Raw genomic sequence first — 18,859 nt, forward strand, 5'->3', positions numbered from 1 at the left:
GTTGCACTAAATGCAATAACAAATGCTTAGATGCTGACACAGATACTGCAATATTCCTCTTGATGATTGGTTCTACCTTATGGATGATATGATCTGTTCAAATTAATTTAATAATGTAATTATGAGTCAGTCATAAAGTTGATATTTCAATACATTATAATGTAACACCCCCTGTGACAGTAGGCGGAGTGATACAGTGCTCTGTGTATATGTTAATAGAGAAAGAAATGGGCGGAGTGATACAGTTCTGTGTAATTTGTACTATCAGAGAAAGAGGGGCGGAGCTTCACCACAGAGCTATGATGATACCTATCAGTAAGAACAGAGGAGAACATCTCAGTCAGGACCCTAGGGAAGAAGAGGGGAGGAGTTCCTGGTGTCCCCTGGCACCATAAATTGTTGAGGAGAAGGGGAGTCACCCCCAATTATGTTGTGAGGGGGAACTACTACACAAAGCAAGGGCAAAGCCGATATATGAAGAGAGGAGAATCACCCAATAAGAGGGGCCATTAGCCCAGTTATGGAGAGCAGGAGTGAGAACCCATTGTGGGCCTGATTCTGAGTCAGAAGGGTCCTCTGTTAATGTGCACAATGTCGAGTTTTTGCATACAGCACATGTGCAGAAGCGAATTTACACATTTTTTGGTATCTCCATCCTATTTTGAGTCGGATGGAACTTGGCCGGATCTGTCTTTTCGTGAAATGGGGCATTTTGAGGTAGAAATGACAATGAGATAACCACCCTGATTTATTAGAATTATACGTACAGGGAAGGGAAGCCTGTTTCTGATGGATCTCTTTCACTTAGCATGGGGCTGGTGCAAGTGCCAACACTAATGATGACAATTGTGGTGGTTTGGGAAAATCACCTCAACCATGGGTGGCACGGATTTCCACTTGCAAAGGCACAAACCACCAACAGATTCTTGCATTAGCATAAGGTAGTAAATCAGGCTTCTGCCACTGCCAACAACTACAGAGTGTGACTCAGAATCAACCCCATTATGGATACAGAGGGGGGAGTTACAGCCCTTAGGCCAGGGATGGGGAACCTTTATTTCTGCTGAGGGCCACTTGGATATTTATAAAATATTTGCTGGACATACAAAATTATCAACTTAAAAATTTGCCTGATATACAGTACCAGTCAAAAGTTTAGACACACCTTCTCATTCAATGATTTTTGTTTATTTAAATTATTTTCAACATAGTAGATTAATACTGAAGACATCAAAACTATGAAAGAACACATATGGAATTATGTTGTAAACAAAAAAGTGTTAAACAAATTAAATTATGTTTTATATTTTAGATTCCTCAAAGTAGCCCCCTTTTGCTTTGATGACAGCTTTGCACACTCTTGGCACTCTCTCAATTAGCTTCATGAGGTAGTCTCCTGGAATGGTTTTCCAACAGTCTTGAAGGAATTCCCAGAGGTGCTGAGCACTTGTTGGCTGTTTTTCCTTCACTCTGCAGTCCAACTCATCCCAAACCAGCTCAATTGGGTTTAGGTCGGGTTATTGTGGAGACCAGATCATCTGACGCAGTACTCCAACACTTTCCTTCTTGGTCAAGTAGCCCTCCTATAGCCTGGAGGTGTGTTTGGGGTCATTGTCTTGTTGAAAAACAAATGATGGTCCAAGTAAGCGCAAACCAGATGGGATGGCATGGCGCTGCAGAATGCTGTGGTAGCCATGCTGGTTAAGTGTGCCTTGAATTTTGAACAAATCACCAACAGTGTCACCAGCAAAGCACCCCCACACCTCCTCCTCCATGCTTCACAGTGGGAACCACACATGTAGAAACCATCTGCTCACCTTCTCTGTGTCTCAAAAAGACACGGTGGTTGGAACCAAAAATCTCAAATTTGGACTCATCAAACCAAAGTACAGAGGCCCTGATTCAGAGCCGCTCGCTATTTGAGAGCGGTCGCTCTGAATCAGGGCGGGCCGATTTTTTTTTTTTGAACCCCGGCCTCTAGACCATTCGCTAAGCTGTGGGTTAACAACCACAGCTTTAGCGGGCGGCCTGGCAATGGTCGCGATTGCGATGAGACCCTTGTGGTAGGGTCTTGTCCATCGCAAGCCCCAGTGAACTTCCTGCTCTAATAGAGCAGGAAGTTCACTACTGACATCACGTGTCGCCTACAAAACAGGGCGAGCTGTCGATCAACATCGACAGCCGCCCCGTCTTGTAGCGAGCCCCGGAGCGAGTGATTTCTTGCTCGTTCCGGGGCTCGTACGCACTGCCCGGCCATCGACCCACTTACGAGCGCTATGCGCTCGCGAGTGGGTCTGAATCAGGCCCAGATTTCCACTGGTCTAATGTCCATTCCTTGTGTTTCTTGGCCCAAACAATTCTCTTCTTCTTGTTGTTCATCCTCAGTAGTGGCTTCTTCGCAGCGATATGACCATGAAGGCCTGATTCACGTATTCTCCTCTGAACAGTTGATGTTGAGATTTGTCTGTTACTTGAACTCTGTGAAGACTTTATGTGGTCTCTTATCTGAGGTGCTGTTAAGTAGCGGTTTCTGAGGCTGGTAACTCTAATGAACTTATCCTCTGCAGGCAGAGGTAACTCTTGGACTTCCTTTCCTGGGGCAGTCCTCATGAGAGCCAGTTTCATCATAGAGTTTGTTGGTTTTTGCAACTGCACTTGAGGATAAATTCAAAGTTCTTGAAATTTTCCGTATCGACTGACCTTCATGTCTTAAAGTAATGATGGACTGTCATTTCTCTTTACTGAGTTGAGTGGTTGGTGCCATAATATGGATTACAACAGTAGTCAAATAGTGGCGTCCACTGTGTACTAACCCTACCTCTGCACAACACAACTGATGGTCTCAAACACATTAAGAAGGCAAGTAATTCCACAGATTGACTCTTGACAAGGCACACCTGTTAATTCAAAACCATTCCAGGAGACTAACTCATGAAGTTGATTGTGTGCAAAGCTGTCATCAAAGCAAAAGGGGGCTACTTTGAAGTAACAAATAATAAAATATAAAGTATATTTTGATTTGTTTAACACTTTTTAGTTTACAACATAATTCCATACGTGTTCTTTTATAGTTTTGATGTCTTCAGCATTAATCTACTATGTTGAAAATAACTTGAATAAAAAAAAAACCATTGAATGAGAAGGTGTGCCCACACTTTTGACTGGTACTGTGTGTGTGTGTGTGTATATATATATATATATATATGTATATATATATATATATGTGTGTGTGTGTGTGTGTCACCCACAAAGTGCACCCTCATCTCACCCACACTGTGCTCCCTCTTCCCTCATCTCACCCACACTGTGCACCCTCTTCCCACATTGCTCCCTCTTCCCACATGTCACCCACACTGTGCACCCTCTTACATCATCTCACCCACACTGTGCACCTTCTTCCCTCATCTCACCCACACTGTGCATCCTCTTCCCTCATCTCACCCACACTGTGCTCCCCCTTCCCATATATCACCTGCACTGTGCTCCCCCTTCCCTCATCTCACCCACACTGTGCACCCTCTTCCCTCATCTCACCCACACTGTGCTTCCCCTTCCCACATTGCTCCCTCGTCCCTCATGTCACCCACACTGTGCACCCTCTTCCCTCATCTCTCCCACACTGTGCACCCTCTTCCCACTTCACCCACCCTGTGCTCCCCCTTCCCACATGTCACCTGCACTGTGCACCCTCTTACATCATCTCACCCACACTGTGCACCTTCTTCCCTCATCTCACCCACACTGTGCACCCTCTTTCCTCATCTCACCCACACTGTGCTCCCCCTTCCCATATATCACCTGCACTGTGCTCCCCCTTCCCTCATCTCACCCACACTGTGCACCCTCTTCCCTCATCTCACCCACACTGTGCTCCCCCTTCCCACATTGCTCCCTCGTCCCTCATGTCACCCAAGCTGTGCACCCTCTTCCCTCATCTCTCCCACACTGTGCACCCTCTTCCCTCATCTCACCCACACTGTGCACCCTCTTCCCACATTGCTCTCTCGTCTCTCATGTCACCCACACTGTGCACCCTCTTCCCTCATCTCACCCACACTGTGCTCCCCCTTCCCACTTCACCCACACTGTGCTCCCCCTTCCCTAATCTCACCCACACTGTGCTCCCCCTTCCCTAATCTCACCCACACTGTGCTCCCCCTTCCCACATGTCACCCACACTGTGCTACCCCCTCCCTCATCTCACCCACACTGTGCTCCCCCCTCCAACATTTACCTGTACCAACGCTGAAAGGAAAAGTCATCCATGGCCATCTTCTTTCTTCTGCTTCTTAGGGGCAGATTCAATTAGCCGAGGGGTTCTCCCCGTGACTATTTGCCATCCAAAATCCCTGCGGCGCGGGGTAAAGGTATTCAATTAAATAGCCTTTTTCCCGCACTGTAAAATTGGGACTCACACGCACATTGATTCTGCGTAAACTGTGGAATCAATGTGTTCTTTCCCCGCGCGCGAGGCCGATTTGGTTGTTTTAACGTGGATTTTACCTCACACCCCCATGATCTGCGAGGTAAAGTCCGACTGCGGGGACTCACGCGCAGGGTCTCGGGCACTCCCACGCGAGGAATCCTCTGCAACTGAATTGATCCAGCGCGGCAATTAGCCGCGGGGTAAACCCCGTGGCTAATTGAATCTGCCCCTAAGTCTTCATCCCTGGAGAAGCTTAACACCGCACTGACTGGGCTGGGGGCGGAGCTTCCTGATGACTAATTAGCTCTCTCTGCTGAGCTTCTCCAGGGCTGACAGCAGCAGAAGATGCTGATGCTATCCTATCCGGGCTGGGTCCTGCATGTGTGCAGCGTGCGACTGCAGGTAGAAATGGGTGGGCCTGATAAAATGATTGTGCAGGCCGTATACGACCCACGGGACAGAGGTTCCACATCCCTGCTTTAGGCATAAGGGAATCGCATAGATACTGACAGTGGTGGAGGGCTCCATCTGGCCAGTACAGCCAGACTGATTGTACATCTCACTGAGAAGAATGATTCTGACTCACCACTATATTCCATTTAAAACACATTTTATTTTTCTTGATCCTTCAAACCTTACCAATCTCCATAAAAACAACAACCCATCTATTCAGCACCAACGACCAATGCCAATTGATCAGTGTCTTTTTAAAACAATAAAAAAAAATTTTGTTATTGGACTATGACAAGAAGATATCAAGATTGTATTTAATAGAATAGTGAGCAACTATTTTTGAAATTAGTATTTTAAATAAAAGTTTATTTGCATTTTTTTTTTTTTACTTTTTTCTGTATAATGGTAATACACTACTGGTGGTTCCAGTATAATGGGCAGTCATCTCTAAGACCACTTCTTGTGGATTACTGACTATTATACTGTGTCCTCTGTGGTGTCAACTTCAGCAGCAAATTTTAAAATGACTCTTTGGGCCAATGCAATGTGTTTGCAAAAAGAGACAGTTTTGTGTGTTACACCTGTATGTGGTTCTTCTTAAATAAACTGAAATTGTTGACTTTATTTACCACCAAATATCCAAGTATAAGCGAGAGAAAGTTTTTCTTCTATAAGATGAATATGTAAGGTACTGGTCACATCCTATTAAATATGGCACTGTATATATAAAATATTGGTGATACATGGTTCTTTATACTGCTTAAATGGTCAATGAATAGAACATGTATTCAAGTAAGAGATATGTAATTAACAAAAATTGGTATATGTACCATTTCCAAACACGAGTGATACTTACTCAATCTCTTCTCCATTCCCTTCATCAACAAGCGAACAGAGATGCATGCTTATTCAGAATTAATTGGTCTCTATGGAGCAACAGAAGTACAATACAAGGGTGATCTAGCAGGGGAGGAGGAGAGTAGAGCATGTCCTACATTATTTCTTCTGCTCATGTTCCATCATATGTACTCTGTAAAACAGCCATATGCACTCTATGCATTTAGAGAGAACCATCAGTATATAGAGGGTTGGGGGCAGTTCGAATGTATAGATACAAACAACTTGGAAAAAACATGAAGATAGTCGGATAGGGCTTATGATAACAGTAGGATTCTGGAGTTGAGACAGCATTATCTGTGACCCAGAATGAGGCCAAATGTCATTATTTTATGGCCATGTTAATTTTTTAAAACACAATTCTTATTATTATACTCTTGTTCCTAGCACAATGGTAGGGGTCATGAGCTATGAATAAGTTTTCTATTTATTTTAGCAAATAGTATTTCCATTTTAAAAAAATTCAGCATATTGGCAAATAAACTGAATTGTAACATTGGTGTGTCTAGAACTGTATCTTGGTAACCTCACCTTTCCGTCCTAACCAGGTTTTCTTCTCTTATCTACAGTACTTCTGTTTCAGGGACTTGGCATTTCACTTTATGATAACTGTTTTTACCATTGAACTTCCAATCACGCCTGTTTATTTTGTTGATATTCACTCTCTGAGAACCTTTACCTTTGTACCTTATCCATGTTTCTTGAATTTTGCATTCAATGATGCAAACAACACATGTAGCTTAAGTGGGGTGTTAATGGTGATATGGGTACTTGCTGAATTGTTCTCAAGGTGCTTCTTGCATTTCGGATACTTTTATTATCCAAACATAACAATCAGGGGTTAAACTTTAAATCCACTAAACAGCACAAATTTACCATTTTTGTATACTTAATTTATTAAGTTATATCTTCTATATTCAACTTCTTTTAAAGTAATTTTCCCTTTTTTTTATATCTTGTAGTGTTGAAACTGTCCCCATGAAAAAGTAAGCTTTGTATGTGATTTTCATGTTTTTCTTTACTTTTTAATTTTTTTTATAATATTAATTGAGGGGCTATATAATACTTGTTATACTTTTGATGTTAGTCTGTGCTTATCAATTAAGTTAATACCAGGTGCACTTATTTTTCAATTGTATGCACGCTGTAAAATTCTTATAACTCCTCCTATATGTATTTTGATTAAATTTCAGGGTTTTTATTGCATGGATTTAATTTTTTATACATTATCCTGTTATTGTTCCACAGTGTCACACACATATAGTATTTCACATTCAGGTTATTTTGTATCTACATTTTTACCCCATAATTTTTTTCTTTTTCTTTTTTCTTTTATACATGATTGCATCTATTTATTTTTCTCATGCAATTGTTTTGTTACAGTATGGAAAATGGTAATAATGGTTATCATAATGAGTATTTGTATGGTATACGCAATCCTATAATGACAAGGTAAACAATTTTCTTAACAGACAATTATTAATGCATGCTTTTCTTTTATTTGCATGACATTAACATTACCACAATGGTGGTCAGCATGGACATACTATAAGATAATGAATAAAAAAATATATATATATTTTTATTTAATTGAGGAATTCATACATTTTTGTTAAATTACTTGAAAGTTTTTTTTTGAAAAGGCCTCAGTCCAACTTTTCATTAAATATGTGAAAAAAAATGATTGCATGTTTTCTATGATGTTTTCAACTTTCTAATATTGTGAAATTGTAATGGAAAAATGTTTCAAGTAGGACTGATGTTTGTTTTTTGTGCATGGTGTTAAAGTTTTATGGGAATGAAGCATGGGAATTTTGCTTATGTTTTATAACTGACAACAGTTTTTACAATACTTGCCTATTTTTTAAATTTGGCTCAGTACTATACAAACTACTTTAAAAAGTGTCCGTGTACACAATGGCATCTGTAAAAATCTGTCTTAATGTTGTCATTAAAGGCAGTCACATGTTAAAGACATAAAATGTAACAGTACATTTAAAATATATTAATATAAATTTGTAGACATTATATTTGACATTTTTACTATGTGTAATATGAAGCCTCTATTCAAAACATAAATACTTAATAAGCCCAAAAAGCCTAAATAAATTTACTGTAGTTCATCTGGCTTTACTTTATGAAGGAACTCCATAATATATAATTTTAGAAAATCTTATTCATGTAACTGACTTACTGAATTGTACAAGCAAAACAGGATATAAAATTTAGCATGAACCTGCGACCAAATATTTTGTAAAAGAGAGGATGATTTCAGGGCTAAATGTAGTATGCAGTGCGCTTCAAAGCCACAATATCCGAAACCACTGAATTTTAAGGAGCAATTACATTCAATACAAAATCAGCCAAGTTTTGTATTGAATATATCTGCACGTCTAAATCAATTGACTAAAGCGGCTGTAAACATGGCAGATTTTAAAAGTGCCTCATAGTACATTAAGCCCCAAGTCTCCTTGAATAGAATGACAAACAATGTACCACAAATAATACCCAAATTGTTACTACTTCATTTATTTTATTTTTATTTGTATGCCTCCCCGTATGTGTTATTTTGGATGCACCACTCAGTAAAGTACTGTAAATTACACTAGCTGACTAGTTTGCTCTATTGTTGTAGTGTTCGATTAAACAACATAAGCTCTAATAGGGGTCATATCTTGGCCTACAGATGTGTCTTCATACAACTATACTTTTTTGCGCCATAAGACGTGAGACACCTGACGTCACTTAGATGCTCCACCACTGGTTGCGATTCCATGTGCTTGCGTACTTTTTGCATACAAATTTGATTATAGTGCACTAGGGATTTAGGATTAGTAATTTTGTTATAAATTGATATAAAGTCACAGATTACGAATAACGATGCATGGCGCGAGGCATGATGTGGGTCACTCACATCGGACCTCTGTCTTTTGCCTTTTTACCCAGATTGCATACATTTTCCTGAATTTTGCATCTTAAGTCGCTTATAGTGAACTAAGTACTTAGAATTTGTATTTTTGTTGCAAAGGAATTGGTATAAAGTCACAGATTAAGATGCATACAATATTTTAAGAGAAAGGTGCATGACACGGCCAAATTGCAAAGTCTGTGGCGAGTCAAATTGACAATTTGGTGTGATTTTAAGAATAGGTGTATGTGGACACATCTGTATGTTTAAGTTATGCATATGAAGATTAGTCAGATATAGTTTAAAACCATGAGAAGATTTGAAAGAGTTGGCAATTTAAGGAGGGAGGAAAGTAAGCACAACTTAGCAATTATGTGATTCTGATACAGTGGTTGATTAAGATAACTACATAGAGAGAGTGCGCAAGATGCTTCATCAGTCACTTAAAGCTGCCCTCCCAGGTTGTATGTACCCAGGGTGCCAATCAACTGGAATCATGCAGCCCAGGAAAAATGTCTGTGTGAAACAGGCTATAAGTCTCTGTGGCTCATCTCCTTGCCACTGTTGAAAAGCAACCAAGGTTGTGTGGTGCTTTGGATATGGTTTATCAATGGGAGGTCCTATATCAGTGATTACAGCTGTACTTTGTCCTTCCAGCCATATTTCACCTCCACTTCAATTTTAAAGTAACAACCCTAAATGTTTGGTCACCTAGATGCAGTCTGAAACATTGACCGTTCCAATAATGCACTATGTACTGCTTTTGAGTTTTACTTTCCATTAGAACACAATTTTAATATATCTACTGTATGTATGTGTATATATATATATATATATATAGCTATAGATCGCCTCATAGCATTGCACCTTAAATAGAAAGATTGTTTATTGACATATAAAGCAGGCTAGTCACTATCTATTGTCAAGGTCATATCTCAACTTTCATTGAGTTTGACTGATGAACCTCATAGGCCCCTACAGCCTGGGATTTTTCATCATTATATTTTGTCAGTGGTTTTGTAATGCCAGCTTCTGCTGTGTGAATTGTAAAGCTGCATGAGTTTCAGTGTTACAGCATTTAAAACATTGTTGATTTTTCCTCAATAAATTCTGGCCCTATGACTAGTGACATTTCTTTTCTATACCACGTTCCTTGGCTTTCCTACTTGAATAGCTTATCTTCATTTGGCACCCTGAGTAGATTCCCTCGAGCTTCTGCCCCACCACGTCAAGATGATTGGTGAGACTTATCCAGTGGTTTGAGAGTTTGGAGGTATCATAATTGTTCTCTGTAGTTTAACTCTTGTTTATCGTGGCTCCAACTTTCACTGCTGTCCTTTACTGTTACTAAATATCATTGACTATGTCTCTGACAGAGCTTTGTATATCTGTTATTATTCTCAACAATCATACTGTAGCACCTCATTAAGAAAATAAACTACTGTCAGTGGTAATATTAGTAAATCATAGGGAGTAAATAGCCATAATCCATGCAATGAAACAGTGACCTAAACATACATGATTTGACTAGAATACTTATGTACTAAATGATGAATTTCATTTTATTGTACAGTGAAAAATGAAGATGAAAAATTCAGTAAGTGATCTGTAATTGGCAGATAAAAACAAATAAACCAGTATCTTACAACTGCATGTATCAATTTGTTTAGGTAAACGACATGAGTGGGTGCTTTATAAACTTTTACAATCATTTTACAATCTAATACTACGCTAACCCACACTGACAACCACAAATTCCTTTAACTGGCTAAAATGATGATCGGCAGTTGGTGGGGACAAATGTGGATCCCATGGTTGTTCCAACAACTATAATACAGTATTAATTCCTAAATGTGAAAGCGTTTTTTTAGTCGCATGATTAACACCTTTGTTTACAATCAAATGCACTGCTAATGAACTGGAATGTTGAGAATATTTTTGTTCCTTTAAGACAATGTTTGTGTTCTAGGTCATGTTAACCAACAAAACAAAACATTTTTATTCAATACTATCTTCCAATACTTATAGATATTTCTTGTCTTTCCTATTCTGAAAAAATTGTCAGAAGTGTATGTTTTTGTTTATGTATACTTGTGCGCTATGTATTGTTCTGTTGCTTGTTTTAAGCTTTATTCAAAGAAATGTGTATTACAATGCCACTCAGCACTATGTACACAATATAATGTTACAATATGTAAATTAATGTCACTGTACTTCACAATATCTTCATGGTTTAAAATAACTTGTGTGTCTATATGTGTGTATGTATAAAAGAGTAGTTTGGGTATAAGGCACATATCCAAATGCAGCTATATGATACCTGTCAGCTCACAAAGACAATATAAATATAAAGATGAGCTAGGTCAATTGTAAATTCTGAAATATGGGACAGGTATAGAATAAAGACTGGTAATTTTTAGAACTAAACTTTCCAAATACAAAGGTCAATTTTAGAGACCCTTGTTAATTATACCAGCTCTGCCATGGAACTTATTTTGATGGCTATTATTGCTGTACTTTTTCCTTTGGAAATACACTATATGTGTATGCATTTACAATAATTTTCTTAGAAAGTCATTGTTGAAAATTTGAATGTACACGTTAATGGCAGAAGCATGTCTTGTTTACTTATTGGTAAGTTATATTCTCACTTTTGTCACTTTAGTGCTACTGAGCAGTGGTAGGAGAGAGTGGAGACACTGGTAAGTACAGCTCATTCATATTCTAGGGAAAACTTATATGTGACATGATGCATGGGAACCACAGATACATATGTAGTAGAATTATTTTTGTTTTAGCAATTTCCACATTAAGGGCCTGATTCAGAGTCACACATAAATGCGGCCACATCCTTTACTCCAACTGCATCTGCGCCTTCATTTTAAGCTGCGAACGATTCTTTGCATTGGCACTTTTCCGTTTTGTTGTGTATTTGAATACACTGTCAATCGCAACATCAAAGGTTGCACCAGCACTATGGCAATTTCACCCTGATAATATGGCAGCCTGTGTCAGCGCTACTGCGCGTTTAGGCACTGTCAGTATCAAACCTGCATTTGGCTAGCCACCCCCATGTTACCTCTCAGGAACGCCCACTGTCATCCCCGACATTTGACCTAAAAACTGAACTGCGTCTCCCAGCCATAGCTATAGGGGTGCACACGCAGTGTGATTTGGACGCATGTGCAGACTGATAACATCGCCCACTAGTGTCCACCACTAAATCAAGCTCTAAATGTTAAAACAATTACTCAATATCAAAGTTATACTAATGCTAATAACAGATGCTATATAAGTAAATGCCCTTTATGTAGGTCTTAAAGTGGAGAGCTGTCACCCATGAATTCAGAAACCGGGTATATAGAAAAATCTGCAACATGTGGGCAGATATCACAGGTTAAATGCTAGAAAATTAGCCAGTGTAGATGACAACAGATAGCCCCTAGGCTACCTGTTCTCACCACTGATTTGTACCGTCAGATACTTGGATTCAGAATTTGAATAAACTTCTTTGTTCCAGTTCAGATGGACATAAAGGCCATACTACAACTCCCACAAGGAAACTGCTTCACTTTGTCAATTATGCTCACAAAATAAAGCAGTGGAGATATATTAGTGTAAAGGGTCAGTTATGGTTGAGCTGTGGAAAGGATGGCGTGTGAGGGGGCGGGGTCAGACTAAGGGCGGTATTCAATTAGTTTCGCACCCGCGAAAAAGTTTAGCCTGCCGGACTTTTCACCGACATTGCGTCTTTTGGACACGGAAACTCATCTATTCACCGTATTCAATTGCAAACCATGTGAAAACGGCAAGCGGCGAATTCAGAATAGGCAAAAAGTGCTGTCAGCATTGAACCCCCCAAAAAGATGCACTAACATTGGGGATCAATGTAGATGTGTCCAAATAGCCCTAATAAAACTGTTTGGGGTACTTAAGTTGTTTCAGTTGCTTCTTATTAGCACCTTTGCACAAGTGGTGAAGAATGGCATTAAGCAGTATTTTTGGGTGAAAACAAGAAGACATGTCAAATTTGGGGCACATGAAAATGGGTGATATATATTTTAAAGTCTCTAAAGTGAAGTTTTAAAAAACATGAAAAACGCACCCGTTACATGCTCCTGCAATCATAGAAACACCTCACCCGTCCTTGCAGACCCCCAAGAAGTCTATTTCGCTAGTTTTTAAACTTGTCCCCCCACTTTGTGCTTTTTTGCCCCCAAAATGAAAGTACTTTTTTGGGGTGTTAAGTTTTCCCCAGGATTTTTTGACACAGTTGTCCTTTGGGGGGCTGTCCCAAGGGTTCTGAGAGGTTTCTCACCTTTGCACCCCAAAATAAAAATGTTGCATTTCTTTTCACCTGCTATTCAGAGGCGAATCTTTTTCTCCTATTACATTGTATTGACTTTCCGCATAGGCTATAACCAGCTGGAATTGAATATGGAGATAAATTCCGACCTGGCGAAAAGCCGCAATTGGCAATATTTTTTCGCGGAAAATTGCTTTTCGCTTCTAATTTTGAATACGGCTCTAAGGCTAAAAAAGGGCCCCAGAGTTCTTTCTGTGTCTGCACTGTAGGCTTGTGCACACATGAAAAGGGTGTGACTACGCATTAGGGGAGCACAGCTATTCATTACGCCCCATCTAAGCATGGCAGCAGAGCAGGCGGAGCTGCTCGGCAGGGCCTCCAGGAGGCCGGATTGATCCATGTAGGCCATCCACCCTTCTGGCATTTTCCAGATTGCCCGTCCAGCAGTGAGCAGGGGTGACTATTGGGGGGGAGATGAGTTTAAACTGTGGGCATGCTGACATGCTGCAACTAAGCTTTATACGAACACAGCAACTATTTGTGCAGCAATCATTGAGGAGCTGATAAGTACGAAACAATGGTCCAAAGTGACTAGAAATTGTCCCGCACAGGACAAAGATAAATAAAAATATGTTCAAACCAACTTATCCTATAATTAAATAGTTAAGTAGCGTACTATTTATTTACGGGTTGGTGGTGCTCCCTAGGAATATCTGAGAAATAGTCCGCAGGTATATAAGATATTTAGCAAAGAGCTAATAAAAGGAGTTCCTTTTGTGGGGCACTCATATTTTGTTTATTGAAATATGTGATCGTAAAGATAATATACGTTTTTAAAATATAGGGTTTCAAGACATTAGACTCAAAAAAAGTTTTCCTTTAAAAATTACGAGTCTACTCTCAATAAGACACATAACATGTAATATATAATAAATAATAAACACAATGTGATATGGCGATAATTGGTGCTTATATGAATACACAAATATATCAAATCATAATATGGCGGCGAATATATTATATACAAATATGTCTGACCACCAAGGAATGTAAAGAAAGGGTTCTAATAAAAGAAATATAGAACCCACGTTTATATCAAAGTATCAAATGATATGTTACTCCAGAAGTTATTTGTCACAGCTTATTGACCTAATACCTGTACTCTTATCACAAACATATCTATCTTAATATGAGCTAAGAGTACTGAATGCATCAGTTAGCAATTAATTCATATATCGCTGTTTGAATTTTTACATATAATCAAATCATCAAGAAGTCGTCAATCAGAAAATTACTGATAACCATCAGCACTCGAAACTCCTTTTGATGCAGAAAGATTAAGACACATAGGGCTATAGCAACAATCTATCAGATAATTGGACATATGAATTATTAAACCCACATATTATGCTCTTTTATTAGTGGGGCTATAACAACAGTCTAGGTGCTATATAATCAAATCATCAAACGGTTGTCAGTCAGAAAATTGCTGACAACCACCAGCACTTGAAACTCCCTTAAATGCATGGAAATTAAGACACATGGAGCTTTAATGACCGTCTAGCCGGTAATTAAACATATAATTAATTAAGCCCACATAATAGGCTCTATTATCAGTAGGGCTATAACCGCTGTCTAGATGCTACAATATATGCATGTGTTAAGTAGTGTACCTTATTTTCACAGATAACCAGATATGCAGTGTTTATGACAGGTAACCCGTATATTGTGCTCTATTGATGGCAGAGTGTATCAGCAGTCTAGGTAAAGAGCAGTACGGCACTTAAGATATCTCCGGCCCCTCTACTGTCGGGCGTCTATCCGAGAGGACACCAGATGAGAGAGGGACTCCGACAGTGCAGATGGAAAGGATAGTGTGAGAGTGAGAGGGTCCCGTGCCAGGCGTTAGGTAGCCTCTGTTACCATCGGCATTGCAGAGACTAGATTCGCTGCAGGAACGTCACTCGCACTGAAGGTAGGTACCTGCTGTGTGGTAATAACTTGGGGATCTCCTTGGTGGTAAGTATGCTGCCCCACAGAATCTTGCTGGGGGCTGGTAAGACATGCGTTTCGCCTAGTTAGCTTGTTTACTTACAGCCTGACTATCTGTCCGGGTGCCGCATTCATATGTAAGTCCGCGACCAATCACCGGACAGTAAGTTTTATAGCCGGAAGGCCTAACCAATAGGCTATTCGGACCTCAATCCTCGTGTTAGATTAGTTAATTGAGGTATAAACCAGCAATGGAGTTTAACCCTTTGTGTTCAGTGTAGATGATAACAGAGGGATATGTAAACCAATAACAGAGTTGACCTTTTATGAATAAGATAATAATAGATAAGATAATCATAAACAAATATACTATCCTTCTATACAAGTATTACCAATATAAAAGACTAATTGTGATGTTCTTAATATTTAGGTGGCGTATGGGGTTTATTGCATGCCCCATATCATCCAAAAAGTTATTGTGAGGTATCCTACCTATCTAAGTTAATCCATAAATAAAGACATAAGCAAAAAATAAATAAAAATAAAACAAAGGGGGTCACAAAAGCAAAGGGGAACAAAAAAACACATGTGCGGTATCAATACGATATCCTGAATCACATGCACATATGCAAATACATACACACACATATATATACTCACACACACACATACACATATGTGCACATACATACACACATACATGCATGTTAAAGTGTGATGTCCCCATGTGTGTCCACTGCCTAAAACATATACATACGCAGAAAAAAAATTATATAAAAAGATATATACAATCACTGTTCACCTGTAAGTGGATATCTTGTATTGGACAAACAAATGTGTGTGATGGTGGGCATTGATACAATTGCTTTGTTGCATATGTATGAATACATATAAGTGCATAAAAGTGATGTAGGTGTAGTTCCTCGACCCTACATATGATCTTATTTGTATATTAACAATCTATTCACAAGTAATCCAACCGTGGCCGATTAATCCATACCCAGTAGTGAAAATCCTTTTAACACAGTGCTATAATGTGTAGTAAGTGTGTGCAAAGTGTGTAACATCATAGTGCCCAACAAGAAAAATTATGTCATATAAAGAAACAATAAGTGAATAATAGATAGTTATTAAAGACAAAATCCATCTATACTGGTTGTGATCGTCCACATAAATAGAGTGGTGATGAATTTCTAAAGTCCCGAGATCTACTCCGGAGAACATTGACGTGAGAGTGATGCGATTATATAAGCTTATTATGAATAACAGGCCTTTTAAGGGGATATGTGCAATAATAAGTGAGTTCACAATTTGTGAAGTGATCAAAAGTGTGATAGAGAGAAGAAAGTTATTTCATAAGAATTACAATAAAAATAAATATTGGAGCTAATTGGGATTGTGTACCATACATTCCAATACCATTCTACCTGTGCATAAATATGTGCGTAATATTGCACCTAAGCATTCGTGCATGTTTGGGACATATTAAGATTATACCTGAATTAAAACCTGCCTAAGAAATAAATACAAAATTGTAAATTATATATGTAATTATAATAAAAATGATAACTATAATATAACCCAATGTAAACTGTATATACAGATACATACATACCTACACACACACACACACACACACACACATATATATATAGGTATACATGAGCCATTCAATGACAAGGGTCATAAAGTTCATTAGGTGTCCCCAAATTTTATCAGTAATAAAGTTATTCAACTAATGATATATATACTGGTGTTTTTTATTTTTTTATAAAGACTGAATAGTTAATAAATTCGTTTAGGCCCTTGGGGGCCAAAGTTCCCATTTTGAAGGTCCACTCACTCTCTTTCATGAGGAGTTCTCTCATAGTGTCTACTCCTCTGATACCCATTTGAATGCGTTCAAGACCAAATACTTCATTATGTGAGTATTATCATGGCGAAGGGAATGAAAGTGTCTGGCTACCGTGGTAATTTGTTTCATATTTACTAGGTCCCTGGGTGAGTTTCTTATATTTCCTGCATGTTCAAGGATGTGTTGTTTGAGCATCCTTGTAGTTATCCCAATATACAATTTGTTGCAGGGACAAGTTATGCAGGAAATCATGTTACTAGTTTTGCATTTGAAGTATTCCTTCAATTTGATAGTGTTTCCAAAAACGTCGTCAACTACCTGTGTATTGCTCATGTATTTGCAAGCTTTACATGAGCCACAAGCATATGTGTCACAAATAGACGGTATTTTGCGTTTATTTTTACAAACGTGACCAGATGGTCACGAAGATTAGGAGATCTTCTCCAACTCATGGAAACCTTTGGTTGTAATTTTTCAGCAAGATCTGGGTCAGATAGCAGAATAGGCCAGTGTCTCTGTATGGCTGTCTTAACCTCCCTCCATTCCCTGCAGTAGTCCCCAACAAAGTGGATCCCATGGGGGTCTTTCTTTCGTTCTTTTGTCTGGAAGATAAGAGTGTCCCTTTTAACAAAGTTAATCACTGTCTTAGCTTTCTTAATAGACCTGTGGTTCTCTAAGATGTTCAGTGAGTTCCACACTTTTCTCTTTGAAAATCTTCTCATCTGAACAATTGTGTTTTAACCTTAGGAACTCCCCTTTGGGTATATTGCTTATTGTTGGAGGAAAATGGGAGCTGGATTGATGTAGAACACTATTCGTTGCTGTTTTCTTCTGAAATAGTTCTGTGGCCAACATGTTGTTGCTATCTTTGCAAATTCTTAAATTCAGAAAATAAATGCTATTATCACTATATTCATATGTAAATTTGAGATTTAGTGTATTATTGTCTAGAGTTTCCATAAATTCAATGAGTTGTTCCTTGGTGCCCTCCCATATAATAAGAAGGTCGTCTATATAGCGCAACCATGTGATGATGTGTTTGGTGTGTATTTCGTTCTCTTCTGAGAAAACTTTCTCTCTCTTCCACCACCCCAGGAAGAGGTTGGCATATGTGGGGGCACAAGCCGCCTCCATTGTCTTACCTCTTACCTGGAGATAATGGCGATCGTCAAACACAAAATAGTTTTTGGTGAGGACAAATTTTAACAGTTTCAAAATAAAGAGCTGGAAATCTCCCAGTCCATCCATCTGGAGAAAATACTCCACTGCTTTGAGTCCTATGTCATGTTGTATGCATGTATACAATGACTCGATGTCCATGCTCACCAACATTTGATCTCTTCCAATCTCACATCTGCTTTTTTTCAGAACATCTGCTGTGTCTCTGACATATGATGGTAATTCTACAACAAATGATCTGAGATGTGTATCAACAAAGATACTTGCTCTCTCAGTTAATCCACCAATCTCTGAGATGATAGGTCTCCCTGGAGGATTGGTCAGGCTTTTGTGGACCTTCTGCAATAAATAAAATGTAGGTGTCTTAGGGTTATCTACTCTAAGAAATTCATGCTCTTGTTTCGTAATAATTCCACACTGTATTGCTCGATCGATGATCCAAAAATAGATCTCCTTATAATTTTCTGTGGGATTTAGTATCAAGCGTGGGGAGCATGACGTATTGGTCAACTGTTTCAGAGTTTCTCTGACATACATATCCTTTGGCCAGAGCACCGTATTCCCTCCTTTGTCTGATGGCTTGATGACAATGTCATCCCAGGTTTTAATTTCATCCATTGCTTTCTTCACCATATAGGTCAAGTTTTGTGGTGTTTTTCCTATTCCTTTTCGTTTTGTTAATTGAATCCAATTCACGAGATACCATGTTCACGAGGATCCTAGGCTCGGGCGAAATATTATCTGGGGGGGAAGAAGGTTGATTTATTCTTACATATGGGTCTCATTCTGTTCCCCTCAGTGGTGTCCCCATGGTTACCTTCAAACTCTCTTACCCCTGATAGT

General features: G+C 39.0%; 1 protein-coding gene across 16 annotated transcripts in view; it reads left to right on the forward strand.

Moving 5' to 3' along the window:
- Positions 1 to 18,859, forward strand: part of PROM1 (prominin 1) — a 238,200-nt gene that overhangs the window by 215,466 nt on the left and 3,875 nt on the right. For 10 of the 16 annotated variants that reach the window (XM_088450647.1, XM_088450645.1, XM_088450653.1 and 7 more), the window contains 4 exons: positions 6,739 to 6,762; positions 7,160 to 7,228; positions 9,859 to 9,924; positions 11,350 to 11,386. In XM_088450647.1, coding sequence (XP_088306773.1) covers positions 6,739 to 6,762; positions 7,160 to 7,228; positions 9,859 to 9,924; positions 11,350 to 11,368 — 178 coding nt within the window. In that variant the 3' untranslated portion in view covers positions 11,369 to 11,386. Of the gene's footprint in view, positions 1 to 6,345; positions 6,670 to 6,738; positions 6,763 to 7,159; positions 7,229 to 9,858; positions 9,958 to 11,349; positions 11,387 to 18,859 lie in introns of those variants that run through there. The other 6 variants (XR_015870062.1, XM_088450655.1, XM_088450656.1 and 3 more) reach the window with 6 other exon arrangements.

The sequence above is a fragment of the Taudactylus pleione genome, unplaced genomic scaffold (assembly GCF_031769625.1).
Source record: "Taudactylus pleione unplaced genomic scaffold, aTauple2 ptg000520l, whole genome shotgun sequence".
NCBI lineage: Eukaryota > Metazoa > Chordata > Amphibia > Anura > Myobatrachidae > Taudactylus > Taudactylus pleione.